Below are 14,679 nucleotides of genomic sequence, written 5' to 3' on the forward strand. Positions count from 1 at the left end.
CAAAGGTGTGAAAGGGTTAGACCCTTACAAGCACACAGAGGGACAAAAGACGTTAGCGTGCTGCCCAACTTTCACCACGCTCATATTTATAATTACACGGTTCTTGGAGTGAGTGCATACACTCATGAAGTTTAGTAACTTCAGGTCACTGCAACAAGCCCAGGTACAGTTTACCGACAGATGGGTACAGGACCTTGAAACGCACGGTGTAGAACGAAAGACCATCGTACGAACAAAGGTAAGTTTACCAGTCTCACAAATCGTCGTCATAAATACACATTTGTTAACCGTTTATTAATATAACCTTTGAGCTCAACGGTAATTAATTAGTAGTGGAAATAATTTCTGGTTCATTACAGAAATGTAGCAGTGACAATAATATTGTATGCTGTAATCGCACTGGACAATTAGTGATACAAAACAACTGTTTTATCCTGTGAATAAAAGTATATGTTTTTGTCAATGTACCATGGTAATAACAGAAGTGAAACGCAATATTGTGTCAGGACAATTTACTATTTATGCACAATAAACAAAGGAGCATAGCGCGACAATTTCTGTTCAGCGCCAGACTTGCTTGTAACCTATATCACCAATTATGTTAAGAAAAATGACGTATTAACGACTAAAAAACTCTGACCTTTGTGGGAATGGTTGGAGCAGACTAACATGTGAGCTGGAGTGTTCTGGGACGTTATATTTGGTATATCCAGACCATCCGTCGGCTCTTACTTCGGAAACATGGCTTAAAACATTTCTCTTCAAGGACGTAATCCGATTTAAAAAAAAACGATCGGCTTCCCGTGGCTGTCATGCGACCGGCTGTTGCAGTTAATAATACAACAGCTTCTTGCCATTTTTTGTGTTTCTTTTTATCCCTGTGTAACTGAGTTCAATTGAAAGCCTGCGTGCGCTAGTACCTCTTGCCACAAGTTCCCAGAATCCTTTGCGGTTTTTACCCCTGAATGATGTCACATTTTCAATCTTTATCCTGGTGGGCCGGTCTCTAGTCAAAATGCCCGGGCCGATTTTTTGTCCCAGTCCAGCCTTGGTCTGAATCTATTTTTCTGGTGTGCTGTAGGTTATTGTTATGTACTACATTTGTTACTCATTTATGAAGCACAGTACATGTTTTGTACTTGTAATTACCGCTACTTGTACATATACCTAAAAAGTTATGCAAATATGTACCCATAACTTGTTTTTCAAAATATTAATAAAAGGCGTGTGTCTCCAAACAGCCATCTCTTTCCTGACAATTCCCTTTGTGCATATTCTCTTACATATGATAAGTCAACATTGAAACACCTGCGGCTTTTAGTCAGGTGCGGCTAATGTATGTACAAAACAGGATTTTCCCCTGATTTTAGCTTGTGCGGCTAATATTCAGGTGCGCTTTGTAGTCCGGGAAATACGGTAATTTCTTCTGCAGTGCTTAAATTTCATGCAGTCTCTTTTTCTGACACACATGATTCCCAAAGATCAAGTTATAATGAATTTGCCAAACTAGATTTTGGATATTTGTGTCTTTAATATTTTTGAATGTGTAGATGCGCACACTTGTGTATTCTACCAGGGGTGTGGTACCACACTACGCCCACTCCTTCAACTAGTTTGTAACCTAGCAACACAACGGCAGAGAGAAGTTGGCTTGGGAAGTCAGCAAGAGAGAGTGAAAGAAGAGTGAGATGGTGATGAACAGAGAGAGGTGAATAGAGCAAGAAGTTAGAGAGAGTGTGTGTGTGTACTCAAGTGTAAGTAAAATCTGTGAGATGTGTGTGTAAGAATGAGAGACAGAGAAGAGAGATTGAAAAAACACGAGAGGGGTGGTGGGTGTTGAGCTACAGTAAGTCTGTGTTGAGTGTTGCTAATTTGATACTGTGAGCTGGGCAGGAGTCAGTGCAGCAAGTCCCAACAAACCTAATGCAAAAACACACACATAAATACACACACGGTCACTCTCTCCCTCTCTGACACGGTGTCATGTATCTGCAGATGTCCCTACAAAGCACAGTTGGCAAACAACACACAAACACACACACACAAATGGTGATCTCCACACACTTTGACCATCTTCTCTTGCACTGTGCTCGCTTTCACAAATCACATATGGTGTCATCTCAAAGTAGCCAGAGTGCAAACACACATGAAGAAAGATGCTCCTATCCCCACCTTGTAATGATCTGCTTAAAAACTTGTGGCTGATAATTTCCATGAAATATTTTCTGCTCCAGATCTGACACACCAACAAAAGCTGCTTCTTATGCTCTCTATGATTACAATCACGGCGAACATAGAGCTGGAATGTGTATTGACAGATCAGATTGGAGACTATGGGTATATACAGTGTTGAACAGACACACCAGGGAAAACACACCACACAAGTATACATTATGATGCAGTTAATGCTGAACATCATCTGTAACATGATCCACCGATCAGCATGGAAGCACTCTCTCTCTCTCTCACTTACGCACAGTGTATGGATACTAGAACACTGCAGTGTGTGACCATTATACCAAGACTGAAGACATGGAATGGGAGAAGAAATGATGAGAAAGAGGGCATAAGATAAACTGTGTGTGTGTGTGTGTGTGTGTGTGTGTGTGTGTGTGTGTGTGTGATGTGGTTGAGGAGGAAAAGCTAGAACAGCTTGCCGCATTGTCAAGGACACATCAAGGGGAGATTGAGTGAGGGAGAAAGAGAGAGGAGGAGGAGTAGAGAGTCTATGGAATAGAATGAAGAGGTGGGACTAATAAAAGGAGGATACAATTACTCAGCATAAGGTCACCTGTTTTCTGTCTCTCTCTCTCTCTCTCTCTCTCTCTCTCTCTCTCTCTCTCTCTCTCCTGCAAGCACGCTGGAGCAGGATGTCTAAAAACACACACATGCATGCACGCACACAAGTCATTGAGCTCAGCCAACCACAGTAGCATACAAATTGCCATTTCCTATCCCCCGCGGCCAATCACAAAAGAAAAAAATGATTCTGTTTCAAACCTACCATGCAGGAGAAATGACATCACCTGTTGCTGGGCAGAAACCTCTTAGAGACAGGAAGCCCTGGTCCTGATGTCCTAGTCACTATGGAAACGGAATCATTTAGGGAGGGGAGAGGAGGGTGAGTATGGAGATGTATTACCTTCATAGATGGATGGTTGTAGTCAGTAGTTTGCGTACACTCATCATGGGCATAAATGTCATGGTAAATTTGAGCCTTTGATTACAGGGTGGAATGGCTGTACAGCATACAGCTTTAATTACTTTTTAAAGAACTGGCTGCACAATTTTAAATGTAAATTTAATTAGGATTTTCTCTAATTCACACAGGATCAAAAATACATAGAGCTCCCATTAATATTTGTTTAAATATCTCTAAGCAAGTTGAACCTTAACACTTTTGGTAGCCATCAACAAGCTGCTGGCACAATTCTTGGATAGTCAAAGGAGCTTGCAAAGAAAAGCGTCTGGACTTCTTTAAGTTGCTTGAAGACGTTTCACCTCTCATCCGAGAAGCTTCTTCAGTTCTAAGGTCAAATGGTGGAGAGTCCCAGATATAAACCTAGTGGGAGTAACCCCCCACAGAGGGACAAAAGGACCCCCTGATGATCCTCTAATCGCCTGAGCCAAGGTGTGAAACTGGGCGTGGGTCCCAATCAGCCAGAGTTTCGGGTGAGTTCATTGTGAAACCTGGCCCCACCTTATCATGCGAATTCCTGAGGTCAGATGGCCCAGGATGTGAGTGGGCGTTAAGGCGTCTGGGAAGGGATCTCAAAACTGGATTATAGATGGCAGAGAGTTGGTGTCGTAAACCCCCGCCTCTGTTCAAAGATGGTCGCTCACAGTGGACATAGATGGCTTCTTTCACTCCTCTTTCAAACCATCTGTCCTCTCTGTCCAAAATGTGAACATTGGCATCCTCGAAAGAGTGTCCTTTATCCTTAAGATGCAGATGGACTGCTGAGTCTTGTCCTGTGGAGGTGGCTCTTCTGTGTTGTGCCATGCGCTTGTGAAGTGGCTGTTTGGTCTCTCCAATGTAGAGGTCTGAGCATTCCTCGCTGCACTGTACAGCATACACCACATTGTTAAGTTTGTGTTTTGGCGTTTTGTCTTTCGGGTGAACCAGTTTCTGTCTGAGCGTGTTGCTGGGTCTGAAATACACTGGGATGTCATGCTTGGAGAAAACTCTCCTGAGTTTCTCTGATACACCAGCTACATAGGGGATGACAATGTTGTTGCGTCTGTTCTTCTTATCCTCCCTCGCTGGTGTCTGGTCTTCTTTTCTGTGCCTCTTTGCTGACTTTAAGAACGCCCATTTAGGATAGCCGCACGTTTTGAATGCTTCCTTTACATGTGTGTGTTCCTTCTTTTTACCTTCAGGCTTAGAGGGAACACGTTCTGCCCGGTGGTGTAGGGTCCTAATTACTCCAAGTTTGTGTTCCAAAGGGTGATGGGAGTCAAAGAGGAGGTACTGGTCCGTGTGTGTGGGCTTCCGGTAAACTTCGATGTTGAGTTTGCCGTTCTCTTCAATGTGCACGGCGCAGTCCAGGAAAGGCAAACAGTTGTCCGTTGTGTCTTCCCTGGTGAACCTGATGTTTTTATCCACAGCGTTAATGTGCGCAGTGAAGGATTCCACTTCTTGTGTCTTGATTTTGACCCAGGTGTCGTCCACATATCTGTACCAGTGGCTGGGTACTCTTCCTTTGAAAGAGTCAAGAGCCTTCCTTTCCACTTCCTCCATGTAAAGGTTGGCTACAATAGGTGACACGGGGGAGCCCATGGCACAGCCATGTTTTTGTCTGTAAAAGCCTTCGTTGTACTTGAAATATGTAGTGGTGAGGCAGAGGTCTAACAGTGTGCAGATCTGATCGGGTGTGAAGTTGGTCCTGTCCTCCAAGAAGCTGTCTTCTTGTAGTCGTTTTCTGACAGTCTCCACGGCCTCCGTGGTGGGTATGCAAGTGAAAAGAGAGACTACATCAAAGGACACCATGGTTTCATCTGGATCCAGGGTAAGTTTCTGGACCTTGTCGGTGAAGTCGGTGGAGTTCTTGATGTGGTGTGGGGTGTTCCCCACGAGAGGCGCAAGGATGGTAGCAAGGTGTTTAGCAATGTTGTAAGTGGCTGAGTTTATGCTACTGACTATGGGTCTGAGTGGGACAGCTTCCTTGTGGGTCTTGGGAAGTCCATAGATGCAGGGTATGGCATCCCCTGGGTAAAGGCGGTGATATGTAAAGCGGTCAATAATTTTGTCCTTTTCAAAGTCTTGAAGGCAAGCTATAACTTTCTTTTTGTAGCTGCTTGTGGGGTCTCGCTTTAGGGCTTCGTAGGTATTGTTGTCACTGAGGAGAGTAGTGATCTTTGTATGGTAATCTGTAGTGTTTAGGACCACGGTGCATCTTCCCTTATCAGCTGGTAAAACAGTGATGTTGTGGTCTTTGCTCAGGGAAGCGACAGCCTTCTTTTCCTGTATTGTGAGGTTGGATGGAGGGACTTTGGCACTGGAGAGCGTGGCTGAGACTTTCATCCTGATTTGCTCTGCTTCTGTCTGTGATAATTTATTAATCCGTATGGCAGATTCTGTGGCTGTGATGAGGTCCACTATGGGCAACTGTTGTGGAGAAATGGCAAAATTGAGTCCTCTGGCTAATACTCTCTTTTCAGGTTCAGTGAGAATCCTGTCTGAAAAGTTCTTAACCCATTTCTCCTGACTGGCATCAGGTGTGTTTTCTTCTCTGGGTTGTGTAGGTTCAGGATGAGGAGTGAATGTTTTTGAAAGCAAGGTGTGAAATTTCCTGCGTTGTCTTTCTTTTCCTTTAGAGTGTTGGGCCCGCTGAGCCTTGTCCACAAACTTGTAAACCTCTTCTAAGATTGGAGAGGGTAGAAGGATTTCCAGTTCCTGCAGGGTCTGGCTGATCTTGACCTGGAGGGCATCTATGGTGAAATGGACCTGTCTTATCCTTTCACTTAAAAGGTGATTTTGTGCTCTCTGTAGAATCAAGTCTGCTCTGTATCCCCTGACAGTGGATCCAAGGCGCAGGCTCTTAGGAACAACTCTGCTTTGTCTGCTGGTTCACCCGAAAGACAAAACGCCAAAACACAAACTTAACAATGTGGTGTATGCTGTACAGTGCAGCGAGGAATGCTCAGACCTCTACATTGGAGAGACCAAACAGCCACTTCACAAGCGCATGGCACAACACAGAAGAGCCACCTCCACAGGACAAGACTCAGCAGTCCATCTGCATCTTAAGGATAAAGGACACTCTTTCGAGGATGCCAATGTTCACATTTTGGACAGAGAGGACAGATGGTTTGAAAGAGGAGTGAAAGAAGCCATCTATGTCCACTGTGAGCGACCATCTTTGAACAGAGGCGGGGGTTTACGACACCAACTCTCTGCCATCTATAATCCAGTTTTGAGATCCCTTCCCAGACGCCTTAACGCCCACTCACATCCTGGGCCATCTGACCTCAGGAATTCGCATGATAAGGTGGGGCCAGGTTTCACAATGAACACACCCGAAATTCTGGCTGATTGGGACCCACGCCCAGTTTCACACCTTGGCTCAGGCGATTAGAGGATCATCAGGGGGTCCTTTTGTCCCTCTGTGGGGGGTTACTCCCATCCATCCATTCGCTTCCGCTTATCCTTTTCAGGGTCGCAGGAGCCTATCCCAGCTGTCATAGGGCGAGAGGCAGGGTACACCCTGGACAGGTCGCCAGTCTGTCGCAGGGCCAACACACAAAGACAGACAACCATTCACACTCACATTCACTCGCACATTCACACCTAGTGGCAATTTGTATTATCCAATTAACCTATCCCCACAAGCTGCATGTCTTTGGACGTGGGAGGAAGCCGGAGTACCCGGAGAGAACCCACGCAAACACGGGGAGAACATGCAAACTCCACACAGAAAGACCCCGGCCTGATGGTGGAATTGAACTCAGGACCTTCTTGCTGTGAGGCAACAGTGCTAACCACCGTGCCACCGTGCTGCCCTCACTCCCACTAGGTTTATATCTGGGACTCTCCACCATTTGACCTTAGAACTGAAGAAGCTTCTCGGATGAGAGGTGAAACGTCTTCAAGCAACTTAAAGAAGTCCAGACGCTTTTCTTTGCAAGCTCCTTTGACTACGATGACCTGGATGACTGAGAACCTTCACAGACAATTCTTGGATAGTTGATCAATCTCTTCAGGTTTATTTAAATTTGCTGTATTTCCTGAATCTGGCTTTTCAGCATAATCCACAAACGTTCTATAGGTTTGAGGTTGTAGTTTCAGGAAGGCCAATTCTTAGCTTATTGTTCTTAATTATTCTTAGCTTAATGTTATCCATTCAAAAACCAATGTGTTTGTGATCATTGTTGTGTCGGTCCACCCGATTGTGTCCATATTTCAACCATTTAACTGTTAATCTGAAGCAATGTTGAAAAATTTGAAGGTAGTTCTCCATTATTCCATCTAATTTATTAACAACCTCAGAACATGAGGCTACCACTACCGTGTATTGTGCTTAGGTCTGAAAGCCTCACCTTTACTCCTCTAAACATGCATTTCATCCTTGTGGCCAAGTAGCTCAATTGTTTTTCTCCAGAAGGCAACTGCAAATTTCAGTTGAGCTTGAAGGTGCCGGTTTTTCTTGGTTGGAACCCTCTCAGTCCATAGCGGTGCAAAATTCACTTTACTGCTGACAGTCAGAGATGTTTCAGTAGTTACTAGTTTACTAGTTCATAGCAAGCTTGAGCCTTGATGGTTCTTGGGTTCTTTACATTGTAAGTAAATGTATCTCAATTCAGTTCTGTTCAATTCAATTTAAGTCAATTAATATAGTGCCAGATCTCATCTGTTTCTTCTTTCAGACGTTGTCAAAGACCTTCCTAATCTGTGTAAATCTTTACTGAGTTCACTGACTTCTCCCTTCTCCCTGAATATTGATTAGTTATTTCAAACATATCCTTTTTGTGCTGGATGATAGTTACAGTTACAGTTAAACATGATCATGTTAATAGGTCATTGCCTTGTCTAGTTAAAAGAAATTGTAGAACACTGAGCAGCACGTCTTAAAAGATTTAAGTGTATGCATATATTTAAGTCTGTATGTATGCTTTTGACTCTGTCTATATTGGAGAAAATCCCAAATAAATTCAAACTTATTTAAAGTCATAATGACAAGTGGTGTACAATCATTCCACCCTGGAAAAGGAACAGTTCAAAGAAGTCATTAAACACCCAAATTAACCATGATATCCATGCACATGATGAGTGTAGATAGACTTTTGACAACAACAGTCCTCCTCATTTCAGGTGGACTCAGGTGACAACCCCTATCACCCATTAAAATTCCCAGAGAGAGTACAACAAGACTCAACGCCTAGTCTCTTGTCCACAAAATCCTTAAACGAAATATAGAGCCATGTTTAGCTACATTTTTTAAAGACTTTGAGATTATTTTACTGGGCAAAGGGCTTTTGTTAAATTTAGTGTGGGTGATGCTTTGTGCATGTATGTCGCATTCCAAGTGTCTTACTGTCCCTATGTACACTGTTGGTTTATCTCCACATATATCTTCACTTAGGAATGAAACTTGCACATCTGTGCATGCAAATGTGTTTTGTTTTTTCACTTGGCTATGTAAATCTTAAAGCATTTATTTTACGAAATTGTATTTTCTGTCTCAGTCTTGCCTATCGTGCCTCATCCTCCTTTATCAGGTCTCAGTGGGGAGCCGGCAGACCTGGAACGTCGGTGCCAAACCTTCGGCCAAAACTTCATTCCCCCCAAAAAGGCCAAGACGTTCCTGGAACTTGTGTGGGAGGCCTTACAGGATGTCACACTTATCATTTTGGAGGCCGCTGCCATCATCTCCCTTGGCCTCTCCTTCTACCAGCCTCCTGGAAAAGAAACTGAATGTGAGGATGTGGACAAAGGGTGTGGTTGCTGGTTTGGGAGGGTGTGACAAAAGGTCTGTCAGCAAGAGTGAAAAAGGTGGACGTGAAAAATGAAAACGAGATAGAGAGAAGTAAAAGTAAGACATTGTCAGTATACATACAGTAGGATAAGAGAGGAGGAACAAGACGGAGGAGAAGTTAAGGTTATATGAAGAAAACACACAAACACTGGAAAAGAATACAAAGGGGGAGGGTTGTAGCAAGCCATTTTGCTCAGCACTGTGGTCCAGCTTGCATTTACATGTTGATGGCAATTGAAAAAGAGAAGTCAAAAGTTAATAAAGAAGAGCTAAATTCATCCAAATCCAATCTGCTAGTGAAAAACTAAATGCTGTTGGAAAAAAGGAAGTGGAACTTGAGTTGAGAAGACTTGGTCAAATCAAATTATGAAACCAATATATAAAGTATATTAAAGCAAAGCTAAGAAGAATTGCTAGGACTAGGACTGCTAGGACTGAGACAAATGCAAAGTTATTTATTTTTAGTTTTATCTGTTTTCAAATTTTATTAGCGTTAGCAAATATTATAATGCAGCAGTAACTTGAACGTGTTTTATTTCTGTTAAACTTAATCTAGACTTTCAAAAATTACAAAAAAGCAAAATGCTAAATACAGTAACAATCACCACTAACTAATTTATTTTTTGGCCTCACATAAGTAAGAAAGCATTAGATTAAGTGTTTATAAAAGCACTAAAGTCAGCCAGCTGTTCAGTGATGTCAGCTACAGCTTATTGAAAATTGCTGTATAAGCTAGAGAAATTCTTTGAATGGTGGATCTAATAGTGAGTCAGTCCCTATAGAGTCCTATGCTACCTATAATACCAGACTTTAGAGAAGAAATAAACATAATTTAGAGCCTGGTGCAAGAGCGAGTACATTTTTTTTTAGTCCTGATTTTCTTTTTACCCAAAGGTAACTGCTCATTTATTATCATATTTACTTTTTTAGCCAACTAATGCCAACTAAGACCAAGATGCTGACGCCCAAAATGGCATCAGCATTGAGACTTTTAAACATCAAATTGTCTATGTATACAGAGACCCATTCCAGTAGACCCATTTTACTCAGGATCAGACCAGGATGATTTAAGTTATTCTTGTGACAAATTCGCATGCTGTTTTATTATCTCATTTAGATGTACAAGTACTTCCAGCAAAACATTCTCAAATGTTGCCTCTAGATGTTCTGTTTAGCAAAATATTATACTTTGTTGCTGTTGATTTTCCTGTTGTTTGGTGAAATCAGAGAGGAGTGAAAAAAATAAGAATCTTTTTATATAAGGAAGAAAAATACAAGCACACAATAGACAAAAGCTGAAGAGACAGAAAGTGAAATGGCTCACCAAATTGGGTCTGTTTGATTGGTGAGCCATTCAGTGACAATGAAGAGTCATGATAGAGAGGAAGTGGTCTCATCAGAGGATGCAGATATGGGACACTGTGGCGCTGTGTTAAACAGACACACATGCAAATTAAAAAGAGCAATGACCATGTGTAGTCATTAGATGATGCTGAAAATAACAGTCAAAAGTAGCCTCTGCACTTCTAAACTTAAGCCATATTGTTTTGCTCTCTGTGACTCACCAGAAACAATGATGAGGTTTTGATATTTACCTAATATGAGTTTTTCTTGTGGACCATTTTATTATATTTTTCCCTGTTATTTTCCTCCCCGTTTGAAATTAGATATTTTTTGGGAAAACAGCTATTGATTTTCTGAGGCATGTTCAAAAAATATCTGACTCTAAACAATTGCTCCATCTTCAGCATGCGGGAATGTGTCGGCGGGTGCAGAGGATGAAGGCGAGGCAGATGCTGGCTGGATTGAGGGCGCTGCCATCCTGCTTTCTGTTGTGTGTGTTGTCTTGGTGACAGCGTTTAACGACTGGTCCAAAGAGAAGCAGTTCCGGGGTCTACAGAGTCGAATTGAGCAAGAGCAGAAGTTCACTGTTGTGCGAAAAGGAAACGTCATCCAGATCCCTGTGGCTGACATGGTGGTGGGGGACATGGCTCAGGTCAAATATGGTAAGGAATCCATTATAAGATCTTCCCATACAAAAAACCCAACAACATACCAACAAATTAAATGATTTGTTCAGTTTCATTTTTGTAAGTATTTTGATTAATTTAGAAGATCTAAGGACACTGCAGATCAAATAAAACTTAATCATAAGAGTCAATCACAAACATATCTGATAAAGAATGAAAGCTGATGTACAAATTTCACAAAACCTACCTCAGTTTAGTAAAACACAGATGTAATGTATGCTGTTAGGGGAGCTCTGTGTAACCTCAGAAAACCATTGCAATTATTGACACCCATAGCAATAAATGAACCACATCAACACTATTGCCTGTGTTGAATTCATGTGTCTGCTACTGTCATCCAAAACAGTGATGAGACATGCACGAGGCTCTGTTTTATGTACTGTGTGTTATGTATCTTGTACAACAACTAAGATATGATAGATATTGTATAAGATGGTGTTAACTTAATATTAACCAATGCTAGGCAACATTTTCACTTTAGGTCATTATATGATTTCCTTATGGCTAAAATCAATACTATTTGACGTCATACATATGCTTGTGCTAGCTTGTTCAATAATAACAATAATTCAACAGGTTAGCTAACCAGCATTTGCACTTAGATATGTTTAGGGTTTTTTTAGGTAAGGCCTCAGTCACACATGCCTAGAGACAGTCCTGGCAAATTCTGATCACTAGGGAAAAATGTGCCTTTCCGACCAGCTGGTTGCTGGAAGTTGCTTGTATTGCTAGGTCAAATTGGTCACAAAGAAGCTTCTACACCATTAACCTCCATGTAATTTGGTCACCAGGAGACCATGGTGAATCACCATATACCCTTTTGTGACCAATTTACCTAGTGTCAGCAAACAACCACCAACCACCCAGAAACACACTTTTCATGGCTTGGAGCCACTGATCATTCTGTAGGCCTGCATGACTGTGGTTCAGCTAAAATCATAGAGACAGCAAGGAACCTTCAGAAACCACTTGCGGGGAATACTTTACCCTAATGATCATTGTTTGCCAGGTAATCACCAAACAAGTCTCTAAGTCTCTAAGTCTCTATGACTGGGACCAAAGATACCATTAGCTATTGATACTCTCTGTTGATGCTGGTACTGGAAGTGAGGAATCAAGGCAAAGCTTCAAGCATCCAGAATGACAGCCTGTAAAATGAGTGGGAACTAAGAGGGATGTTGTTTTTTTCCAAATCAGCAGTGTCTAAAAGAAAATGTGAAGGTCATAGAAGGAAAGAGAATCAACCCTGGATTGTGGATGATTGAATAACACTGATTTCAGTTATGAATCACAAATGTCCTTTAGATGATGCTAATCATTTATGTCATGCTAAAACATAAAAATATCACTGACATTTCCCCACTCATTTATAATATGGGTTTGCATGTCAGGTAAAGAACCAGGGGGAGATGGCAATCAATACCTTAACAGTGAATGCACACGTGTACACTCAAATTTTGGACACTCTTCTCATTGATAGAAAGTAATTATTTTTTAAATGATTATACTTCTTGCCACAGAGTAAAGAGTTTAAAAGCTTTTTTCTTTTAGGTAAGGCATTTTTCATTAGTCAAGCTACCAGCCACAGTGACCACTGAAACGAGCAGACACACAAAAATAATCAAGAACACCATCCATTCCATACATTTATTGTTCCTTCATGTGTTTGTTGTAGAATTTATGTCACGCCATTTGCATGCATGCATTGATGGGGATACTATCTGCAGTGAGAAAAAAAGAGACAGCGAGAGAGGGAAATGGCATAAAAAGCAGTTAAAGTCAAGTGAATTTAATTGGTGCTGTGCAGTAATAGTGAGGATATATAATGCAAGCAAGCTGAGTAAAACACTGATATGTGTATGTCTATGTTCAGGTGACCTACTGCCAGCTGATGGTATCTTGGTCCAAGGAAATGATCTGAAGATAGATGAGAGCTCTCTTACCGGAGAGTCTGACCATGTACGCAAATCTGTGGATAAGGACCCCATGCTGCTCTCAGGTTTGTTGTTTTTTTGCTCAAAAAGTGGCAAGTGTTTTTTCCCCCCAGGTATTTTTAAGTACATAACGTACTTAAATGTACTGGGGATTTAATGCCCCTTAACTCACTGTTTATTATATTTAATTCTCCCACCAAAAAGAGAGATCAGAGAGATCATTCTGTTCGTTTTTTTGTCTGTCTGTCTGTCTGTCTGTCTGTCTGTTTGTTAGCAGTCTAGAGTCCACAGTTATTAAGATATCAACATTCTAATTAACAGTTTGTGTGTCGGTAGATACCAATATCAGCTCGAGCTGATTTAATTTTGGTGAAAATTGGGTCAAGTCAACACCAACACCAAATGTCAAAACCAGTATATTATGGAGAGAACAATGCAACACACTTTTTCTTTCTTCAGTACAACACCCTGTGACATCACAATGACACCATAAACTTTTGGAAAATTACACACTGCATGAATATATCTTAAATCTTAAGTTTTACAGCTTATAGAAGCCAAAGATTTCAGCCACTTCTGCTCCAACCATATGGGTAAAGGTAATACAATACACAATTATAGTATGTAATGCTTCAAGTTCATAGGTCAAAGGTCAGACATCAGCATGTTATAAAAGCAGGCCCTCATCAACATGTTGTAATAAAAACATCATCAAAGTTTTAGTATAGCACTTGCCCTTTGGGGGGAGTTGCGTTCTCTGACTGCTCTTGTTGTTTGTCTGTGTCACTACTTTTTTTCCAGCAACCAATGAAAAAGCTCTGGTAAAGTACCTGTCGGCCTGACGCCAAACATCAGGCGGAAACAAGCTGTAGCTTTTAAACAGAATGAAACATCCAGTGGCTAATTTTTAGTTGGCTTGTGCAGTCTGAGTTTTTTTCATGTTGCTCTTGCGCCAGCAGTTGCAACTACAAGTGTGCATGCACCTATGAAGATAAAGCACATCCTCGTGATGTTATTTATTATTCATAACTGTCTGGTAAAGTAACAGATTGTAAAACTATACAAACATATTCAATTTATAAATACTATGGGTCACCAAGTCAAGTCTTGTAAGCTTTTTGCCATCAATTCAAGTCAATGAAAGACAAGTCAGTATTTTTGTGACCCTGCTCCTGAGGGTTAGGGTTTAGCCTTAACTAATTTTTTTTCCTCCAGGTTGTCTTTTTTTACTGTAACTATTGAGACCAACACTTTACATGTAGCACTCATCTAAACTATTAAAGGTACCCATGTGATGGAGGGCTCGGGGAGGATGCTGGTGACAGCTGTTGGTGTCAACTCACAGACAGGCATCATCTTCACTCTCCTGGGAGCTGGAGATGTGGAGGAAGATGGGAAAGAGAAGAAAGGTAAGTGACCCAGTGGAGACAATAAATGAGAATAATTAAGATAATTTTGTTGAAGATGCGTTTCACTTTTATGATAGGTTTAAATATTTTCATCTTTATTATTAATACGTGCAGTATTGTTGTTGATATATTCAAACCAGTAGAGGATGTAAAAAGATGAAGCAGATAAAGCTCTCTCTTTTATCACCTCTGTGACCTTTGGTTTAGTCGCCCTTTCTTTACTATCTTTTGGTTAGCATCTGACACACATATTACAACATTATTTAACTGAAATTTTAAAAAAAGAAAAAGAAAACAAAACAAAACAAAAAATGAAAATTCACAGTGTGGT

The 14,679-nt window shown here is 41.3% G+C and overlaps 1 protein-coding gene across 5 annotated transcripts in view; it reads left to right on the forward strand.

Annotated features, from left to right (window-relative positions):
• atp2b3b (ATPase plasma membrane Ca2+ transporting 3b) overlaps positions 1–14,679 on the forward strand; it is a 106,027-nt gene that overhangs the window by 19,801 nt on the left and 71,547 nt on the right. For all 5 annotated transcript variants that reach the window (XM_082517602.1, XM_082517598.1, XM_082517600.1 and 2 more), the window contains exons 3-6: positions 8,719–8,916; positions 10,724–10,981; positions 12,879–13,004; positions 14,223–14,348. In XM_082517602.1, the coding sequence (XP_082373728.1) occupies positions 8,719–8,916; positions 10,724–10,981; positions 12,879–13,004; positions 14,223–14,348 (708 nt within the window). The remainder of the gene's footprint in view (positions 1–8,718; positions 8,917–10,723; positions 10,982–12,878; positions 13,005–14,222; positions 14,349–14,679) is intronic.

The sequence above is a fragment of the Aulonocara stuartgranti genome (genome assembly GCF_965226115.1).
Source record: "Aulonocara stuartgranti genome assembly, chromosome: 20".
Taxonomy (NCBI): Eukaryota; Metazoa; Chordata; class Actinopteri; order Cichliformes; family Cichlidae; genus Aulonocara; species Aulonocara stuartgranti.